The sequence below is a fragment of the Tachypleus tridentatus genome, chromosome 8, assembly GCF_004210375.1.
Source record: "Tachypleus tridentatus isolate NWPU-2018 chromosome 8, ASM421037v1, whole genome shotgun sequence".
NCBI lineage: Eukaryota > Metazoa > Arthropoda > Merostomata > Xiphosura > Limulidae > Tachypleus > Tachypleus tridentatus.
Window position 1 is genome coordinate 56224390 of NC_134832.1, and position 23234 is coordinate 56247623.

At 36.4% G+C, this 23234-nt stretch overlaps 1 protein-coding gene across 1 annotated transcript; it reads right to left on the bottom strand.

Moving 5' to 3' along the window:
- Window positions 1–2358: 2358 nt before the first annotated feature.
- LOC143222428 (ras-related protein Rap-1b-like) lies at window positions 2359–21926 on the bottom strand. Its single transcript, XM_076448932.1, has 3 exons — window positions 21562–21926; window positions 7564–7737; window positions 2359–2950 (listed from the first exon to the last, which is right to left on the bottom strand). The coding sequence occupies exons 1-3, from the start codon at window positions 21701–21703 to the stop codon at window positions 2586–2588; spliced, it is 681 nt and encodes a 226-aa protein (XP_076305047.1). The 5' UTR covers window positions 21704–21926; the 3' UTR covers window positions 2359–2585.
- Window positions 21927–23234: the final 1308 nt, after the last annotated feature.

Below are 23234 nucleotides of genomic sequence, written 5' to 3' on the forward strand. Positions count from 1 at the left end.
GACTGCTTTACAACAACAAAGATGACATTGTTAGTTTCATGGACATTTTTGTACTGGTTTTTTATATGTGCCTGCTTACCAACAACAAAGAAGACATTACTAGTTTCATGGACATTTTTACTGGTTTTTTATATGTGCCTGCTTAATACAACAAAGATGACATTGCTAGTTTCATGGACATTTTTTCCTGGTTTTTTATATCTGCCTGCTTAACAACAATAAAGAAGACATTGCTAGTTTCATGGACTATTTTACTGGGTTTTTTATATCTTCCTGCTTAACAACAATAAAGAAGACATTGCTAGTTTCATGGACATTTTTACTGGTTTTTTTATATGTGCCTGCCTAACAACAACAAAGATGACATTGCTAGTTTCATGGACATTTTTTACTGTTTTTTTTTATATCTGCCTGCTTAACAACAACAAAGAAGGCATTGCTAGTTTCATGGACATTTTTACTAGTTTTTTTTATATGTGCCTGCTTAACAACAACAAAGAAGACATTGCTAGTTTCATGGACATTTTTACTGGTTTTTTTATATGTGCCTGCTTAACAACAATAAAGAAGACATTGCTAGTTTCATGGACATTTTTACTGGTGTTTTATATCTGCCTGCTTAACAACAACAAAGATGGCATTGCTAGTTTCATGGACATTTTTTTCTGTTTTTTTTTATATGTGCCTGCTTAACAACAACAAAGAAGACATTGCTAGTTTCATGGACATTTTTTTTACTGTTTTTTATATCTGCCTGCTTAACAACAACAAAGAAGACATTGCTAGTTTCATGGACATTTTTACTGTTTTTTTATATCTGCCTGCTTAACAACAACAAAGAAGACATTCCTAGTTTCATGGACATTTTTACTGGTTTTTTATATCTGCCTGCTTAACAACAACAAAGATGGCATTGCTAGTTTCGTGGACATTTTTTCTATATATATTTTGTCGTCATTCATTTTCAAGAATCTTCACTACGTATTTAGCATCGTAAGAGTAATGCTGAAACCATCATGTGTTTGAGGCTCTCATTTAAAAATACGTATTAAAATTAAGGTTTTCATTTATAACTTTAGATCCGTGCACGAGTAGAACGGCACGTATCTAAGCGTACACTCGCTTGGAAGTCGAGGTTCGGTCACTAACCTAACCGTTCAGGAAATGATGTCTCATGTTTACGGTGAATAAAGTTCACTTCATAGTAAGAGTTACCTTCAATTATCAATTACGATGTGATGAACATAATTATCAGTTATCGCTTTTTCAATGAATGTTTCTTCTCGTTGATAATATATTTTCTTACAAGTACGTATTCAACCTAGAGGTAATGTGCCTTAAACAGAACCAGGCCCGGCATGGCCAGGTGGGTTAAGGCGTTCGACTCGTAACCTGAGGGTCGCGGGTTCGAATCCCGGTTGCACCAAACATGCGCGTTCTTTCAGCTGTGAGGGCGTTATAATGTGACGGTCAATCCCACTATTCGTTGGTAAAAGAGTAGCCCAAGAGTTGGCGGTGGGTGGTGATGACTAGCTGCCTTCCCTCTAGGCTTACACCGCTAAATTAGGGACGGCGAGCGTAGATAGCCTTGATGTAGCTTTAGGCAAAATTCAAAACAAACAAATTAAACAGAATCAATAAACCTCTTTCAACGTCAATAAAAGCTTTAATATGGTTGATATATGAATTACTTTACTTGAAACAGAACTAATAAGCCCCTGTCAAGCTTTATAAAAACCTTTATATGGCTAATCTGTTCTAATTATTTTAATATAAATTTAAACAGCAAGTGACTAGAACCAACCATTAACTCAAAATGTAAATCAGGCGGCCAGTCTCTGAAAGGACAGAATGTACATACGTAACTGGGCTTAAGCTGCCTTCTGTTTAACATCACTGACAAATCTCATCGCATCACTCTGTTAAGCAACATTGGTCGTGTCTCAGAAAAGGAAACTGAAACCTCTTAAAGTCAGTTAAATGGCCCATCTTGTATGTCAGTTTCAATTATAAAGTGCGTGTGTGTTTTGTGCATAGAAATTTAATAATAATGTTTGTAACGTATTTAAAGTAATTCCTTTCACGTGTTAATTGGTATCAGACGATTAATTTAATATAATTCATGGAGTTTCTTAAATCAGTACAAGTTATATTGAGCAGAAGTGAATGTCTCTGCAGTCAGTAGCGATGTTTATTACTGTAGGGGTTATAGAAAATTGTTCGATTTCTAAACACTTAAAGGTTCATTGCGTATACGAAATTTTAAGAAAATCCATTAACAAAAAACGTATCATTTAATTAGAAAACAGAAGAACTGTATATAATTTCCATTTATTCAAAAACCACTGTAATCTTACAAAATGTATTCACGATACTTTATCTCACGTTGTCGAGTAATGTGATTCTATTGAACGTTAAGAAACGCGTTTGATTCTATTAAACGTTAAGAAACGCGTTATTTAGCCTTTAACCTACTTACAATCATAGCCTCGTGTGTATTTCATGCTTGAACCAGACGACACTCGTCAAATTTGCGGATATATTTTAATTTCTTTTAAGTGTTCAGCTCGTATTTTTTTTTTGTTTTACAACAACACACATTTTTGCGTTTGCCTCTTGGACTCGCCATTGGTAGAAATTCTCGAAGCGCTGGACCTGCGCCTAAGACTGAGTCCAGGCAAAGAGCCTAGAGAACTGAGACGTCGACTTAGACGTCTTGAGTATCGCCGGTCTGGCGGGTTCGGGTTGGGAGGCTGTTCCTTCGCCTTTGCCTGTAGCAATAACTCTTGAAACAGGTCCGAGACATTCAAGTTGTACTTCGCGCTAGTTTCGATATACCGACAGTTGTTCAGCACGTCCTTGGCAGTCTGCTGAGCTTTCTCTTTCTGTACCTTTCTCTCAGTAGTCAAGTCAGACTTGTTTCCCACGAGGATCACGGGGACTTCAGGACCTGCATATGAGAGCATAAAAACAAAGAAAATATGTTTAATTGTTCTTAGTGGTAAATTATAATGCGCATATATATATATAACCGCATTTCTTAGACATTGGTAAAACATTTTCACACACCATTCAAAATAACCCAAACATTTACACTCCAAACGGCCCTCCAGTGGCTCAGCGGTATGTCTGCAGACTTACAACGCTAAAATCCGGGTTTCGATACCCGTGGTGGGCAGAGCACAGATAGCCCATTGTGTAGCTTTGTGCTTAATTCGAAACAAACCAAACCAATCTTCAAAATGGCGGTCAATAATACGAAAACGTTTTTGAGTGTTAATTTAGCAGAGTAAGACTAGAGAAAAGTCAGCTAGTCATCATCACCAACCGCCAACTCTTGGGCTACTTTTTTACCAACGAATAGTGAGATTGACCGTAACATTATAACGCCCCCACGACAGAAAGAGAGATCATGTTTGGTGTGACGGAGATTTGAACCCACAACCTGTGGATTACGAGTCCATTGCCTTAACCACCTGGCCATACCGGCCATATCGAGGGTTTCGATTCCCTCGGTTGGCCCAGCAGATAGACCGATGTGGCTTTGCTATAAGAAAAACACAAACACACAAAGCGCATTGTGTAGCTTTGTGATAAATTCAAATCAGTCGCTCAAACGTATTATTAAAAAAACTATATTTTTTAAATGAACCAAAACTACACATGTTCATATTTTTGTATTCGAAGTTTTCCATTTTTAGGGCAAATAAAACCAATAATAAAATTTGAAAAAAAAAATCCTATAAATTCCAATAATTTTTGCAATTTTCAAATATTCTTTCAGGACATAATTTTGTTATGTTTACCAAAGTAATTAGGCAGCAAATCCATATCTTCGTGTTTCAAACTTCTTCTTAAAAATGAACCGGGAGGCTTGTAAATAAGTAATTAAATATTAAAGTCACGAAAGTGACTTCCACAAACGAAACAAAAAAAGTAAAATTAGCTTCCGAAGGTTCAAAAAGAGAAGACGTGTAGTATAATATAACAGGGAAATAACAAAATGTATATAGTTTATATATATATAGTTGCTCAGTAACCTCTTTTATGTTTTTATCGGCCAGATCTAATTCCAAGTGTACCAGTGTACCACAAATAAAACGAATTATCAAAAGACTTGAAGAATCTTCTTGGTTATTGAAAAAATATTAATAATGATTGTAACATTCCCTTGTGGTTTACTAGATCATAAAGTTAATTTAACTTATGGGGTTGTAGAACAAATCAATATGGATCAGCTTGGGGTACTAGAACCACCCAGAAAAGGACCAGTAATAAGTCGTCTCCCAACCATGGTAAACGCAAGAGTCAGTGGTAAAAACAGTCCATGTACCATAAGTAACAACATCCAAGTATCTCTGTCTGGACGCAAGTAGCGTTTACAAAAACTGTTTACCCGAATACTTTAGCAGCTGGAGGATGAAATGGTTATTCATGTTATTCCATAAAAAAGACTTACCGGTCAACGAGCCAATGAAAAGATATAAAATCGTTTTCTATAACGTGGTCTTCCTCTATATAATTAATTAATTATGACGTCCACATTAAGATATGTTAACTTATAACTCATAAGTTTTGATAATACATATAAAGCTATTATAGCTCATTTCAATCACATATACGCTGTTAAGAATAATCACGGAAACAGTGAATAACATGGCAACAAAATACCCGTTTCGATACCCGTTGTAGGCAGAGTACAGGTAGCCCATTGTATTCTGGTATGGGTATTAAAACTTTAATTAGAATAAAGTACAGAACAACGTATCGACCTTCTTAGGTCATCTTTTTTTGTTATCCTGAAAATGACCTAAGAAGGTCAAAACGTTGTTATACACTTTATTTTAGTTAGTTTTAATACCTATACAAGCCGTCTTCAATGACTACATTTTTTTACATCAAGTGAGTTTCTCGTTATCATGAAATCTAACGATGGTTACTCTTTGGAGTTTAATCGGAATTCAAGTAGTTTGGAGAGAATCAAAGATATTTATACAATTGCAGAGGGAAATGCTTGGTAGTTAAGTACAATATCTTCACACAAACGTGTTGAGAAGCTTATATAAGTGTAGACTGCACCTCATCCAGTGATCTTGGAGACTGCCATGAAATAAGTGTAGACTGCACTTCATCCAGTGATCTTGGAGACTGCCATGAAATTGATGGCGCCTCGTCCGCTGGCACAAACATGCGTGTTCTTATCCATCATGCCATCACTTAGAAACAGGAATTTCAATTGAGCAGAAAATCATCTTACAGCAAGACAGTGGCCCCAAGTATGCAGTAATTGTGATTAAGCGATATCTGGACACAAAATGAGGCCCATGGAACACTGGCAACCATGGATTAACTAGCGGAAGCCATTTTGTCGAACATGTGTACTGAAATATTTGGAACAATATTTCACAAACTTACTGTATACTGACACCGCAGAAACCTGTTGTATTTTGTACACGTGGTGAGCAGAGCATAGACAGCCCATTGTGCAGTTTTGTGTGCTTAATTCGAAACAATTAATGAAACAAACTTACTTTGATAAGCTTATGTCAGGATAAAGCTCGTGCTTTTCTTTAAAATTATCTATATTAATAATTGATTGATTAGTGAGTTAGTTAGTTATCACCATTAGATTCCATCTAGGAACATAGGGCCGCAATCGCTTGCGGATTCTTCAACAGGTATTTAAGTGAGTAGGTTGTTAGCCCACTGCACCGAGCCGTCCCTAATTTAGCAGTGTACGACTAGAGGGAAGGCAGATAGTCATCACCACCCACCGCCAACTCTTGGGCTGCTCTTTTACCAACGAGTAGTGAGATTGACCGTAACATTATAACGCCCCCACGGCTGGGAGGGCGAGCATGTTTGGCGCGACGCGGGCACGAACCCGCGACCCTCGGATTGCGAGTCGCACGCCTTACGCGCTTGGCCATGCCAAGCCTTAATTGATTGATTAGTTTCAATAACTCGTTGTTTATGACTTCGTACATATCACCTGTATGCTTCCTTTATTGTTTCAGCACTGTGTTGTTACACTTTCATAAAGCATATTTTTCGTATACTTGCAAAACGATACGTCATATTCAAGACATCATGACGCGAAAGTGTATCGCACGCCTTGAGCTTAAGTTCTTGTTCCTTTAAATGTCATTTAAAATCATTTAAGTCCACTAACGAATTAGGCATGGTCTAGTGATTAGCTTGTCTAGTTGTAGACTAAGTCCAGTCATAGTAAACTTTTATGTTATGTCACGTGGATAAGGCATTCGATTCATTAATCCGAGGGTCACGGGTTCGCATCCCCGTCGCACCAAACATGCTCGCCCTTTCAGCCGTGGGGGCGTTATAATGTGACGGTCAATCTCATTATTCGTTGGTAAAAGAGTAACCCAAGAGTTGTCGGTGGGTGATGACTAGCTACCTTCCCTTTAGTCTCACACTGATAAATTAGGGACGGCTAGCGCAGATAGCTCTAGTGTAGCTTTGCGCGAAATTCAAAACAAACCAAACCAATAACATAAGATAAACCTACATATTTGTTATTTAACTTACGTCACATTTTAAAATGTTAATGACACTATGGTTAATGCAGAATATTCTGCTTGGGAAATGAAATTTCTCGCTTACGAAATAAACATTATTCACACCTTTTCTCTAATGATTTTAAAAATAAATAAAGAAAATGTATGAACCGGATTCGGTTCATGTTTTGAGGAATGGTCTGGTTCAGCATTGACCTCTTCATCCTTCTTAGGAATTGTTATTTTGTTTACACTGTTACTGAACCCTAGTTCACAACCCTTGTTACGTTATTACACTATTCATAGTATGCTAACTTGTATCCAATGTTCACAATTTTGCTCTCAAGCTTTGCCTGACATGCGCAGTACGAAAAGCGGCCGCAGTAAACGAGAGACAGACGAACGTTCGAACAGACATCACGGTTCGATACATATAAGATAATTAGTTAACATCTCTCATTTAAGTTCTAGGTTGTGTACGTTAGTTAGTAGTTTCCACACAGTTTTAAAACCGTGTATCATACATTAGTTAATAATTTCCACCTAGTTTTTAAACCGTGTATCGGACATTAGTTAACATAAGTTTTTTGTACTCATATTAGGTAACTGGTTAAGAAATTCGATATATTTAAATTTTAAAAGCTTTCGCAGGTTTTGAACTGCGCCATAGATTATCACGAGTTAGATAACGACAGAAATGAAAATACCTTCAGTAATTATTCCTTTAATATGTAATCTTTCTTTAAAACTACTCTGTAAATTATTTTAAGTTCATTACTGCTAGAAATGTGCTCCGAACGTTTCATAAAGCTCACGCCATCAAATAAGAGCTCCGACTGTATCAATAGGCCGTAGTTTATTGTTGACTCTGATAATCATGTTTGGATCGCGAAAAATAGCCTGACCGTACTGTTGTAATTCTGATACGAAAAATGTTATTCTTACAACATCAAATCCGTACAAGGCGATAAACTATTCTAAGTGTTTTCTGTTTGTTTGTTTGTTTTTCTCCTTGGTCGCATCTGAAGATTCTATAATATCTTACCTCGGGATTTTGAGATAAGATCCCACAGGTGGAGAGCTTCGTGGAAAGATTGTAGATCGTTCACGCTGAAGACGAGCACGAATCCACGGCCTGAACGAATGCTGAGTTCTCTCATAGCAGGAAAATGGTGAGATCCTGAAGTGTCCAGAATTTCTACCGTGTGAAAAATCCCATCTGTTAAACACACAGAACTGAGTTTAGTGAGACGCCAACCTGTTAGGTGATTCTAATACGTGTGAAATACAACACGTTGGTTGTTAAATTTATAAAATATCTCTACTGTTTGGAGAATTTCAAACAATAATAATGTGATATATTAACGCGTGTATAAAGCACTTATGCTGTGATGTATATATTAGCAGAACTTTAACAAATTAACATTTTTTTTCTACAGGTTAAGCCTGTTCTACAGTGATGCGACCGTGTAAGGCATGTACTCACTACAAGTAATTGACACTGTAAATCTACAAATATTTCAAAAAAACGCTGAGTAGACTTATCTCACTTACCTCTTTCAGAATACATAATTTATAAATTTTCAGATTACTAACAGTTAAACGATTCCACTGAAGTGTTCGGAATATCTATTTATATGTGTATTAGACCGTGGTAGTTATCTCTTTTTCTAAGTGTACGCATCAAGTAATGTTTGATAACTAATTTTGTGTCATTATAAATATTAGAGCACAGTTCTAGAGTAATTGAATGGTGTTTTTTAACCTTCCCTATGGTAGAAACTGACTAGCCATCTCTCGATGCTAGAGTACCCCAGTGGTACAGCGGTAATTCAACGGATTTACAACACTAAAAATAGGGGTTCGATTCCCCCGATGGACACAGCAGATAGCCCAGTGTGCCTTTGCTAAAAGGAAAACATACACACTGGATGCTAGAGACTGGTTCGCCACCTCCTTAAATAGATTGTTGGCGATCATACGAATGTAAACACAACGATAGACAATTATAACTGTTTGTTTGTTTGAAATAAAGCACAAAGTTACACAATGAGTTACCTATGCTCTGTTTACACACAACGGGTAACAAACCCGGTTTTTTAGAGTTGTAAGTCTGCAGACATACCGCTGTGCTACTGATAAGAGGCAATTACAATTTGAATATTTTAACAGTTTTCGTTTGTTTTGTTTATTTTTTTCTTGCGGAAATCCTGTGGCTCGTGGATGGACAATTGAGAAAAACAGTGAATTGGGGTTTGTTAAAGGAATCTCATTTATGGATAAGATTTTATAATGTGTTTATTTAATTACGAAAGATTTTTACTGTCTAACAACCATAGCAAACACTACCTGAAATAATCTGTGTTAACACATTCCACAAAATTCCTCATGTTAATGCTGCGTTGTCTATTAGGTGTTTACAACGCACCAATACAATACCCAAATGCGGATGTTTAAACTCTTAGGTTCATTCATATGAAAAAAATGTTTAAGCCATTTAAATGTATTCATATCTACATGACAAGCTTACTCAATATGATAAGACTTATTATAAACACTCATTACTGACGATTTACATGTTTAAAATATACTAACAAAAAGATTGAATGGAGTTTTAATGTCCAACTATTCTCATTAAGCCTTAACGTTCTAAAAACAAAATATAACCAATATACTAGCCTAACGGGTCTTCACAATGGCTGAAAGAAATGTGATAAAACGTCTGTTTAACACCAACTTCATTGGTGTTTCCAGCTTTTTAAATGTCTTTACGCGTTCCCTGGTGCTTTCATGTTGCATTACTTACTAGCAATGGTTTTCTTTTGTTTTTATCAACAACAAAACTAATAATTTTATATTTGGTTTCCGTGCTTTTGTTTTTTCTGGCTACAGTTGGATTATTCCTAGGTTTTCTTTCAATTGTCGGTTCCTGTTGATTAAACGTAAAGTTATATTCATCATTCTCTTTGAGCCCAGGCGGTGTATGTGTACCAGAACTGTCATTCGTTGAGCTCTGATGACATCACTATGATCCGAACTCAGACAGCATATCAAAGGCCACTATAAACCCCGGAACGAAATTAATATATTCTGTATTGATTAAGTACCATAGGCTCCGTTGCTTAGCTGGGTTTGTTTCGTTTCGTGGTATTTTTTTACCGAATGATGATTTTCTCAGGATTGCGTGTTGTTCATGATTGTGCATATTTATTTCAGCTCATAGTAACAAGATTCGTTTAGTGTTCTTCAATTAAACTTAAGTGAAAATAATGTAATTTACTGGTAAAAACAAATTCTACACTATCTGTAAATGAAAGAGAACTCACGAAACATTGTAATTCTGCAACGTGGTTGAATCCAGGCGTCCTTTTATTAAAGGTTCTTTCAAATAAGAAATGTCTGTAAATCCAATGAGTGACACATTCAGTTCGTTTATACGTTAATATTGAATGTTCCGTTTTATTTTGATGTTTTAATCTGAGGTATGTTTTGTTCACACCTACTACCTTGAAAGGAGTCAATGTTTCATCAGATGTGGTTGTAAGATTCAGTTTTAATCTGATGTGTGTTTTTTTACAGTTATTACCTTAAAAGGATTTATTGTTTTAAAAACTGTGGTTGTAAGTTCCAGTTTTAATCTGATGTGTGTCTTTTAACAGTTATTACCTTAAAAGGATCTATTGTTTTAAAAACTGTGGTTGTAAGTTTTAGTTTTAATCTGATGTATGCTTTCTCATATTCTACCTTAAATGAACCTATTAATCAGTGATGTCGAGAAACCCACTTGTTGAGAAATTTATATGCAAAAACGGCTCGTTTGGGTTGAGAAAATATTTTACATAGAAGAGCGAACAACGTTTCGACCTTCTTCGGTCATCGTCAGGTTCACAAAGAAAGAGGTAACTGACCGGAAGCTGACCACATGTTTGAAAGGGGTTGTGTAACTGTGTGTCGAATGAACCTATTGTTTTACCAGCTATGGTTGTAAGCTCTAGTCTTGATCTGATGTACGTCTTTTCACACATGCTACCTTGAAAGAACCTATTGTTCCACCAGCTGTGGTTGTAAGCTCTGGTCATGATCTGATGTACGTCTTTTCACACATGCTACCTTGAAAGAACCTATTGTTCCACCAGCTGTGGTTGTAAGTTCTAGTCTTGATCTGATGTACGTCTTTTCACACATGCTACCTTGAAAGAACCTATTGTTCCACCAGCTGTGGTATTAAACTCTAGTCTTGATCTGATGTACGTCTTTTCACAGATGCTACCTTGAAAGGATCTATTGTTCCACCAGCTGTGGTTGTAAGCTCTAGTCTTGATCTGATGTACGTCTTTTCACACATGCTACCTTGAAAGAACCTATTGTTCCACCAGCTGTGGTTGTAAACTCTAGTCTTGATCTGATGTACGTCTTTTCACACATGCTACCTTGAAAGAACCTATTGTTCCACCAGCTGTGGTTGTAAGCTCTAGTCTTGATCTGATGTACGTCTTTTCGCACATGCTACCTTGAAAGGATCTATTGTTCCACCAGCTGCGGTTGTAAGCTCTAGTATTGATCTGATGTACGTCTTTTCACACATGCTACCTTGAAAGAACCTATTGTTCCACCAGCTGTGGTTGTAAGCTCTAGTCTTGATCTGATGTACGTCTTTTCACACATGCTACCTTGAAAGAACCTATTGTTCCACCAGCTGTGGTTGTAAACTCTAGTCTTGATCTGATGTACGTCTTTTCACACATGCTACCTTGAAAGAACCTATTGTTCCACCAGCTGTGGTTGTAAGCTCTAGTCTTGATCTGATGTACGTCTTTTCGCACATGCTACCTTGAAAGGATCTATTGTTCCACCAGCTGCGGTTGTAAGCTCTAGTATTGATCTGATGTACGTCTTTTCACACATGCTACCTTGAAAGAACCTATTGTTCCACCAGCTGTGGTTGTAAGCTCTAGTCTTGATCTGATGTACGTCTTTTGACACATGCTACCTTGAAAGAACCTATTGTTCCACCAGCTGTGGTTGTAAGCTCTAGTCTTGATCTGATGTACGTCTTTTCACATATGCTACCTTGATAGGATCTATTGTTCTACCAGCTGTGGTTGTAAACTCTAGTCTTGATCTGATGTACGTCTTTTCACACATGCTACCTTGAAAGGATCTATTGTTCCACCAGCTGTGGTTGTAAGCTCTAGTCGTGATCTGATGTACGTCTTTTCACACATGCTACCTTGAAAAAAACCTATTGTTCCACCAGCTGTGGTATTAAACTCTAGTCTTGATCTGATGTACGTCTTTTCACACATGCTACCTTGAAAAAACCTATTGTTCCACCACCTGTGGTTGTAAGCTCTAGTCTTGATCTGATGTACGTCTTTTCACACATGCTACCTTGAAAGGATCTATTGTTCCACCAGCTGTGGTATTAAACTCTAGTCTTGATCTGATGTACGTCTTTTCACACATGCTACCTTAAAAAAACCTATTGTTCCACCAGCTGTGGTTGTAAGCTCTAGTCGTGATCTGATGTACGTCTTTTCACACATGCTACCTTGAAAGAACTTATTGTTTCACCAGCTGTGATTGTAAGTTCTAGTCTTGATCTGATGTACGTCTTTTCACACATGCTACCTTGAAAGAACCTATTGTTCCACCAGCTGTGGTATTAAACTCTAGTCTTGATCTGATGTACGTCTTTTCACACATGCTACCTTGAAAAAACCTATTGTTCCACCACCTGTGGTTGTAAGCTCTAGTCTTGATCTGATGTACGTCTTTTCACACATGCTACCTTGAAAGAACCTATTGTTCCACCAGCTGTGGTTGTTAACCCTAGTCTTGATCTGATGAACGTCTTTTCACACATGCTACCTTGAAAAAACCTATTGTTCCACCAGCTGTGGTTGTAAACTCTAGTCTTGATCTGATGTACGTCTTTTCACACATGCTACCTTGAAAAAACCTATTGTTCCACCAGCTGTGGTTGTAAACTCTAGTCTTGATCTGATGTACGTCTTTTCACACATGCTACCTTGAAAGAACCTATTGTTCCACCAGCTGTGGTTGTAAGCTCTAGTCTTGATCTGATGTACGTCTTTTCACACATGCTACCTTGAAAGAACCTATTGTTCCACCAGCTGTGGTTGTAAGCACTAGTCTTGATCTGATGAACGTCTTTTCACACATGCTACCTTGATAAAACCTATTGTTCCACCAGCTGTGGTTGTAAACTCTAGTCTTGATCTGATGTACGTCTTTTCACACATGCTACCTTGAAAAAACCTATTGTTCCACCACCTGTGGTTGTAAGCTCTAGTCTTGATCTGATGTACGTCTTTTCACACATGCTACCTTGAAAGAACCTATTGTTCCACCAGCTGTGGTTGTTAACCCTAGTCTTGATCTGATGAACGTCTTTTCACACATGCTACCTTGAAAGAACTTATTGTTCCACCAGCTGTGGTTGTAAACTCTAGTCTTGATCTGATGTACGTCTTTTCACACATGCTACCTTGAAAGAACCTATTGTTCCACCAGCTGTGGTTGTAAGCTCTAGTCTTGATCTGATGTACGTCTTTTCACACATGCTACCTTGAAAGAACCTATTGTTCCACCAGCTGTGGTTGTAAGCACTAGTCTTGATCTGATGAACGTCTTTTCACACATGCTACCTTGATAAAACCTATTGTTCCACCAGCTGTGGTTGTAAACTCTAGTCTTGATCTGATGTACGTCTTTTCACACATGCTACCTTGAAAGAACCTATTGTTCCACCAGCTGTGGTTGTAAGCTCTAGTCTTGATCTGATGTACGTCTTTTCACACATGCTACCTTGAAAGAACCTATTGTTCCACCAGCTGTGGTTGTAAGCTCTAGTCTTGATCTGATGTACGTCTTTTCACACATGCTACCTTGAAAGAACCTATTGTTCCACCAGCTGTGGTTGTAAGCACTAGTCTTCATCTGCTGTACGTCTTTTCACACATGCTACCTTAAAAGAACCTATTGTTCCACCAGCTGTGGTTGTAAGCTCTATTGTTGACAAGGTGTGATTTATCTGTTTACTCATTATTTGAACTTATTATCTGTTTAACGAATGTAAACATCTAAATTAAATTAGATTTAAATCGCTGAATTAACTTGTTATTACTCATAATTCATTATATAACATGAGTTTCTACAGTCTAATAATTTACAATTTTTCTGACAATATAATGAGAAAAACAAAGTACTCGAAACACTTTACGTTTCGCAGAAAAATCAACAACATATATGTATACATGTTCCCAGTAGTTTTTTCCAAACTCTAAAATGTTTCCCAAAGTTCTTTTATAATAACTATTTTTAAACTACGAATAATATTGAGCTGAGACACAAAATTTGTTACATATTACTAATAAGCAAGTAGTGGCCAATTGTAATTGTTTACATCATTGAGATTCTGGATGTGTACAATCTTTGCTACAACCATATGATGTTCATTAAAACAATAAATAAATTGTTTCTCTTGTTTGGAAAACTTTGACAAAAACAAGAATACCATCACTGGTTCTAAAAGTTGTTTACAACGCTAAAAGTTCCCCGCTTGAACAGCTGTAAAACTTCGAATTTACAACACTAAAAGTCCCCCGCTGGTTTTAATATTATAAATCATACATACAACGCTACAATCAAGGCTTTGATTCCTCTTAGTGGGTTCAGCTAATAGCCCGATGTGGCTTTGCTATAAAAAGACACACACGCACACGCTAAGTTAGGGATGGTTAACGAAGATAGCCCTATTCTGTCTTTGCGCGAAATTCAAAACAAACAAACAATTTTTATGACATGTATTAAAATAATTTTGAATATATATTTTTATTTACATTTATCTAAATATATTCAAGCTATCATAATAACATCGTTGATGAACAAAAGCGCATTTTCTATAACACTAAATTTTACACTCATACCAAATGGACCCAGAGGGTGTGCACCTACGTATTACTACTTCTCTTATCTCATTTCCTTATTTACGATGTAACAAGAAACGATGTTTTTTCTTAAATTTAGAAATAAATTCATGATTTATATATATATATATATAAAACGTTTTTAACCAAACATAACATTGGTAGATTATAATTAAATAATAATTTGTCTTTCCCCTAAGTGACAAAACACACCAGCAACATGTCAAGAAATATCAAGTTCCTCCTCACAAGTTATTTGTAAAGGTTATTTAAGTTATTTCGTAAATTTCGCTGTCATAAAGTACTTTGTTTGTTTAATTTCGCGCAAAGCTACACGAGGGCTATCTGCGCTAGCCGTCTCTAATTTTGCAGTATAAGAGTAAAGGGAAAGCAGCGTGTCCTCACCACCCACCGCCAATTCTTGGGCTACTCTTTTACCAACGAATAGTAGGATTGATCATTACATTATAACGCCCCCCCTGGCTGAAAAGGCGAGCATGTTTGATGCGACGAGGATTCGAACCCGCAACCATCAGATTACGAGTCGAACGCCTTAACCACCTGGCCATGCCAGTCATAAAGCAGTATGAACAAGAACTGCTAGATTCTGACCCAAACTTCCGTAAGTAACTGGGTCTTTTGTGGATTTGTTTTTCAAGAAGTTGGCGATTTTAGGTCCCCAGGACCTAAATTCCAGCTAAGGAAAAGACGAAGGTCAAGACACGATCCAAGAAACTGTAAATGTAAACATTGGTTGTACAACGTTTCGGAAGCTTTTCAGCTTTCTTCTCTTTTTTATTATGCAGGTGCAATTTGTTGTTGTTTTTTTCTTTCTGAAAGAGCGAGCAAGTTTGGTTTGATTCGAACACGCGACCCTCAAATTACGAGTCGAGTGCTATAACCACCTGGCCATGCCGGACAGGGGATATATTAATCAGTAATGTCGAGAAAACCCAGTTGTAGAGAAATATATATGCAAAAACGGCTCGTTTCTGACGATGAGCGAAGAAGGTCGAAACGTTGTTCGCTCTTCTACGTAAAATATTTTCTCAACCAAAACAGGGGATATATTAATATGTATTTATATCGCTTTATCAGATACGTGGAAACATCATTACTGATTTACAGACCAGCTATGGCATTCAGTGAGTTGGTACTATTATTAAGTATAACTCAGGGCCCGGCACGGCCAGGTGTGTTAAGGCGTGCGACTCGTAATCTGAGGGTCGCGGGTTCGCATCCCCGTCGCACCAAACATGCTCGCCTTCTCAGCCGTGGGAGCATTATAATGTGACGATCAATCCCACTATTCGGTGGGTGGTGATGACTAGTTGCCTTCCCTCTATTCTCACACTGTTAATTTAGGGACGGCTACTGCAGATAGCCCTCGAGTAGCTTTGCGCGAAATTCAAAACAAATAATTAAGTACAACCTCTCCATATTATTATTTTTTAAGAATGACAGTATGTGGAGATGTGTGTGTGTGTATTTTCAAATGGCAAAGCCACATCGAACTATCTTCTGAGTCCACCGAGGGGAATCGAAATCCTTTTTTTTAGTGCTGTAAATCCGTAGATTTACCGCTGTACTAGCGGGGCGCAAACAGAGATAATATGCCTTACATTCACTGGATTTGAATAACAGAATATTTACATTCCTTTTGAGAATAACGGATTTACTCGCTTACGTCATACGACGTAAAATCTGCGGAAGAGCCTCAACAATAGATAACATAACAATAACGATAACATTCAACTCATCAGCTGTCTTGTCGAACAATATCTTCATACATCAATTCAGTATAACCAAGGATATCTTATTTTTACTTGTGAGTTAACTAACTAAACTTCAGCCAATCATCTTTTCGTTCGTTTTGTTACGCTGCGATGCATTGGTTTATTCATATCTACAACTGCCTCTTTATCTTCCACGAGCGACACACACACCAGTTTTTAATCAAAGAGGATTAAACATTATTCGTAAAATAATTACTTTCGAGTTGATTATTGTCTGTTTTTAAATTAACGTTAGTTCTTGGTTAAATTCTAATGAATTAACGTATTGTCTCCTGAAGAGTTGTACTTGATTTTAATTACGTCTCTCTCAGATACTTTGCACAATAAGGATAACGAAAATAGTATAGCAACCTAGATCACCAGGGAAAATTCCGAATAAATAAAGACTATATTACACAAACATTTACGTATCATTAGTCTTTTAAGTATTACTCATAACTTCTAAAGTTCCATAAATATATTCTTTTCAAGTTTCGGGGCAGAAAAATGGAATTTTTTAGTGCAAATAAAAGCAGTTTCTCATCTTAAGTTCTGGAAGTCTTTCCTTAGGTTTTCACATAAAAAGTAATTTGGGCAGATTGTCAAATGATGGTTAAAGCATTCACACAAAGTATATTTCACCGTCTTCGTCATCGTAATGGGCAACTAAGCTTTATAGCGAGAAAGACTTGAATATTAAAGTCATTAAATATGGCCATTAGCAATAAAAACTGTAGTCCTATTTCTGACTCTCCCTTCTACGAAGTTATACCTTACTTCTCAGAAAACCAAGGTTATTTCCATGCTACACTAGAGATTATACATTCGATACTTTTTATTAGCACAAAGTTATTCTTTCGTAAGTCTCGTTCTAAAAGTCGTAACATTTTAGATGGCTGGATTTAGGTTTCAAGGCACAAATCACACAGTTTGGAGTGATTTGAATTATGTTTCATGACACAACAAATCACAGAGTTTGAAGTGATTTGGAATACGTTTCAAAACACAACAAATCACACAGTTTCGAGTAATTTGATTTAAATTTCAAGTCACAACAAATCACACAGTTTAAAGTGATTTGAATTAAGTTCAAACCACAACAAATCACACAGTTTCGAGTAATTTGAATTAAGTTTGAAGACACAATAAATCACACAGTTTGAAGTTATTTGAATCAAGTTTAAAGACACAATAAATCACACAGTTTGAAGTTATTTGAATCAAGTTTAAAGACACAATAAATCACACAGTTTGAAGTTATTTGAATCAAGTTTAAAGACACAATAAATCACACAGTTTGAAGTTATTTGAATTAAGTTTCAAGACTTAATAAATCACACAGTTTGAAGTTATTTGAATCAAGTTTAAAGACACAATAAATCACACAGTTTGAAGTTATTTGAATCAAGTTTAAAGACACAATAAATCACACAGTTTGAAGTTATTTGAATCAAGTTTAAAGACACAATAAATCACACAGTTTGAAGTTATTTGAATCAAGTTTAAAGACACAATAAATCACACAGTTTGAAGTTATTTGAATCAAGTTTAAAGACACAATAAATCACACAGTTTGAAGTTATTTGAATCAAGTTTAAAGACACAATAAATCACACAGTTTGAAGTTATTTGAATCAAGTTTAAAGACACAATAAATCACACAGTTTGAAGTTATTTGAATCAAGTTTAAAGACACAATAAATCACACAGTTTGAAGTTATTTGAATTAAGTTTCAAGACTTAATAAATCATACAGTTTGTAGTGGTTTCAGTTTAGTTTCAAGACAACTTTACGTTTTGATTTTCGAAAAATGAAAATAAGCTTTCATGTTGAAAAGTTTAATTAAAACTACAAAACTTACCTTCCAGTTGTATAAACTTGTGTTTTGTGTATCTAAGATTAAAAATGGTAACCGTTACTACACTTATTCGTTTTAAAATAAAGCTGTTGAATGTTTGAAACGTTCATACCCTAAAAATACCCTAAATATTAACTTCTGTAGTCCTAACAATTTATTCATTAGATGTTACACTTAAACTAAAGGATTCTTTTATTACCAACATCAGTCTTTGAAATTGACCAATTCGGAAGCCCACCGCTAGTACAGCGTTAAGTCTGCAGATTTATAGCACTAAAATCAGGTGTTCGATTCCTTTTGGTGGGCTCAGCAGATAGCCCGATGTGGCTTTGCTATAAGAAAACATACACCCAGTTCATATCTACATAAAGTATATGCTTCCCTTTTTTTCTATCATATTCAGTGTATTTTTCCCGCATATTAGAATGTTGTTTTATTTTTACCATGCATTAACTATAATAGTTTCCTTGTTTCAGAATTTTGTACTAACAGACACAGAGAACTATTTGGCGTATAGTCGTCTCTGACGTTTGTCAGATTATGAGTCGAGCGCCCTAACGACCTGGCCATGTCAGAACCTCTATTTTTTTTTTAATTATTGCTACAGTGAAGGCATTTAATCAGCGCCTACTCTTTGGCTACTTTTAAATAACTGAATAGGAAGAATTCATTCCAGAACCATAAGTCCGGAGAAGTTCAGAATGATTGTTTACTGTCTTTTTGTGACAAAAGACTGTGAGTCATGAACTTATTGGACGGCCCGGCATGGCCAAGCGTATTAAGGCGTTCGACTCGTAATCCGAGGGTAGCGGGTTCAAATCCCGGTTGCACCCAACATGCTCGCCCTCCGAGCCGTGGAGGCGTTATAATGTGACTCTCAATCTCACTATTCGTTGGTAAAAGAGGAGCCCAAGAATTGGCGGAGGGTGGTGACTAGCTGTCTTCCCTCTAGTCTTACACTGCTAAATTAGGGACGGCTAGCGCAGATAGCCCTCGAGTAGCTTTGCGTGAAATTAAAAAACAAACAAATAAACTTATTGGATTCACAGACCCAGCACGGTAACCGTTAACCACGAGACAACACTCGGTTATTGACAAGAGTGTAAGCTCACAACATGACTTATTTTTACGGTCATAGAAATTAAAATTGTTTTCATTGCGCAAGACTTGTGAAAGAAAATTAAGTAGATGTGCTGCTCGTTACTATGAAACACAAAGTTACACAATGAGCCATCTGTGTTGTGCCCACCATGAATATCGAATTCCAATTTTTAATGCTGTAAGCCATCAGACTTACCACTAAGCCATTAAAGAGCTCAAAATATATTATCACCAATGACGTATCGACAAAATGTTCTTTCTGAGTGTGTTATGCGTGCGCGTATAAAATCATATATGATAAATGTCATACAAAGCAGCTTAGGGATACTCAAGTAAAACCTTATGAGAACCATTCAGTAAGCAAAGATTACAATGACGTCCGAGAACCAATACGTTTAACTTTGAATCTAGTCATCATCACCCACCGCCAACTCTTGGGCTACTCTTTTACCAAAGAACAGTGGGATTGACCGTCACATTATAACGCTCCCACGTCTGAAAGAGAGAGCATGTTTGGTGTGACGGGGATTCAAACCGAGAACCTCAGATTGTGAGTCGAGCGCCATAACCACCTGGCCATGCCGGGTCTCGTTTACCAACATAACATCTACTGTACATTCTCGTATCCTAACGACACTTTAGAAATAATCTTAATTATTTTACTATGTTAACGTGATGCTATTACTTATATATATATATCACTAGTTCTATATAATTCATACATTTTGCTAAAGGTTTTCTGTAAAGAAGACGATCTAATAATTAACAAATAATGTGTTTCTAAAGTTTCTGGAATTGTAAACATTCCCAAAACAACCTCTATTTTAGGGTTCTCAAGCGGTAAACTTCTTCTAGAATTCCAGCTTCGAAACTTGCTATGAAGGTTCTTAGCTTTGTTTTACGTGAAAACCATTTTATAGAATTAAATAATCATTTGTTGCCTGGTTGGAAATATAGCTATACATAAGATTTTTCTCTGGTACAAAAACGTTCTCTATGAACGTGTTTTTCTTTGCTCTATTTCTTTTTTCTTGGTAAGCGCAAGTCTACACTAATGTCCTATTTGTGCTGCGGTCGATTTAGCATTATAAGTTTTCAGGCTTAAAGTTGAGCCACTAAACACGTTTATTTTAAAATTATACAGCTGAAGTTTTTTGTAAACAGCTTGTGAAACCCAACAACTGACCTATACCTATACTGACAATCTCTAAACGAGAAACTAGGAAGTCAATACACTGGATATAACTTTTCAGAGAATATTTTCTCTTGTTAAAACGTATACATTTAAAAAAAAATGTAAAAGCTCAAAATGAGAAGCCTTAATTTCTAAAAAGAAAAAAATTTAAAAAGGTTAAAAATTAAATAGCGAATATTGTTAAGACTTGAATTACCAAGTAGGTAACCAGCTGAACCAGCGATTATTTTAAGTATGGACCAGCAACCTTATACAGGCAAATCTTAATATAAAAGTGTGTTTGAGTTTTCTTTATAGCAAAGCCACATCGCGCTATCTGCTGAGTCCACCGAGGGAATCGAATCCCTAATTTTAGCGTTGCAAATATAAAAAGTAAACAGAAGGCGGCGGTTGTAGACGTGCGAGAATAGTTTGCTCAGACAACTCAAAACAAAGTGGTATTAAACAGTCAAAGTGGTATTAAACAGTCAAACAAAGTGGTATTAAACAGTCAAACAAAGTGGTATTAAACAGTCAAACAAAATGGTATTAAACAGTCAAACAAAGTGGTATTAAACAGTCAAAGTGGTATTAAACAGTCAAACAAAGTGGTATTAAACAGTCAAACAAAATGGTATTAAACAGTCAAACAGAGTGGTATTAAACAGTCAAAGTGGTATTAAAGAGTCAAACAAAATGGTATTAAACAGTCAAACAAAGTGGTATTAAACAGTCAAACAAAATGGTATTAAACAGTCAAACAAAGTGGTATTAAACAGTCAAAGTGGTATTAAACAGTCAAACAAAATGGTATTAAACAGTCAAACAAAATGGTATTAAACAGTCAAACAGAGTGGTATTAAACAGTCAAAGTGGTATTAAACAGTCAAACAAAATGGTATTAAACAGTCAAACAAAGTGGTATTAAACAGTCAAACAAAATGGTATTAAAAGTCAAACAAAGTGGTATTAAACAGTCAAAGTGGTATTAAACAGTCAAACAAAATGGTATTAAACAGTCAAAGTGGTATTAAACAGTCAAACAAAATGGTATTAAACAGTCAAAGTGGTATTAAACAGTCAAACAAAATGGTATTAAACAGTCAAACAAAGCAGTCAGATAAATAAAATTATATTCAGAGATGAAATTTAAAAAGAAAAGAAGCTGGTAAACATGATTACCGGGCATTTGGATGGTATGCTGGTAATAATCCTCTACCGTAGGTTTGTAGGTAGATGAGTAGAAACCCTCTAGGAACTGGACTACCAACGACGTCTTCCCAACTCCACCTGCACCAAGGACTACAAGCTTATAGTCCCGCATGACACGTGGCGTGTCTGTCCGTCAAACTTTATTCACCCACCACCAGTCCAGTAGGGTTAGCTAACGACTGATATTACGTAGACAGTTTTTTCAATAATGCAGAGTTATTCTCTTTTCGGGTGTCTGTTTCGATGGTTTATTAAGGCCCCGAAACTATACTTATTTGTTATAAGAAACACTCTTTTTCCATAGCCCAGTTTCTCTTCACACGAATTGAGTTACTCCGATTAATTAAAATTTTCATAAAACTCTCTCTCTTTCTCTACGAATGTCATAAAAACTGACAAACAGTACTGGCACTGTCTTACCTATATTAACTTGTTTAACACGCTTTGAGTTGAAAGATATGATTCTCACAATATGCCGCTAGGGTGCGTTATTATATTTTCCAGTATCGATCTTTTGATTGTGAAAACACGGCCTGAATATAAAACCGCACTAAGTTTCTTTCACTTCTATATTTCTTACGACGTATTCCTTAAATTATGGCTTATAAAGCAACTGTTGAACCAAAACTCTGGTCTTTTTCGTCATAGAAAAGGAACGCTGTCTGTAAGTGGTATTCTTGTAAAGGTTAAAAAAAAAAAAAAAGGCTTAGATATATAAATACACCAGCATCGAAATAACGACCAATGTGTGCCGTTCGTTAGAAGTTTCTACGATATTCATGTAGCGTTAATTTAGGTGCTTCCTTATCTAGAGGTGAAGCCAAGGCGCGTACCACTCCCCGTTGCTATAGAAACATACAAACCGTAATACGCTAAGTCCTCCCGTAAGGAACTACGACGACGTGCAGTACGTGATACCGCTCAACCAATCGGAAAAATCACCTAACACTAATGCATCTGTGAAACCCAGCAGCGAATATTTCTTGTAAAACTTTTTCAAGCATTTATGACTTTTAGTACTTTGAAAAATATTAATACACACCGTGATTAAAGAGCTCAATCTACATCGAGACGTAACTTGAATCAAACAAAAACTCTGGGTATAATTTCAAAACTTGTAGCTAAATTCTGAAAGATTTATAAGATATGTAAGCAATAACTGAATTCATCATAAAATCCTAAGTAGAAAACGAGGTGGACTCTTGAAGTGCCTCTCCAGACACTTTAAACGCCTGCGACACACTAAGTCGAATATATGTAATCTATGATAGATTCTTTGGGTAGAGTATTCGGATGGACAGCAACTGCCTGTTGTGGACACTTGTGTCTCTCCAACAGGCAGTTGCCGTCCATTCTACAAAGTTTTATAGGTAATATAATCTTATATAGTTCCCTGCTGGTAAGTCTACAGATTTACAACGCTAAAATCAAGGGTTCGATTCCTTCGGTGGACTCAGCAGATAACCCGCTGTGGCTTTGCTATAAGAAAACACACTAATATTTTATAAGATCCCTCGTCTATTATGAAACCCGTAGTGTCGTTTTTAACATCTGAATTACCGAATATGATAATTTAAAAGAAAAAAAGCTTCTGAGGGTAAAAAAAATGTTCTGGAACCCTTCTATAACAACCCTTTCCAATA

Coding starts and splice junctions, on each gene's coding strand:
- LOC143222428 (XM_076448932.1), bottom strand. CDS start 21,703: ATGCGGGACTATAAGCTTGTAGTCCTTGGTGCAGGTGGAGTTGGGAAG. Junction 7,738..21,561: donor GCATACCATCCAAATGCCCG/GTAATCATGTTT, acceptor TGTGTTTAACAG/ATGGGATTTTTCACACGGTA. Junction 2,951..7,563: donor TCTTATCTCAAAATCCCGAG/GTAAGATATTAT, acceptor TCTCATATGCAG/GTCCTGAAGTCCCCGTGATC.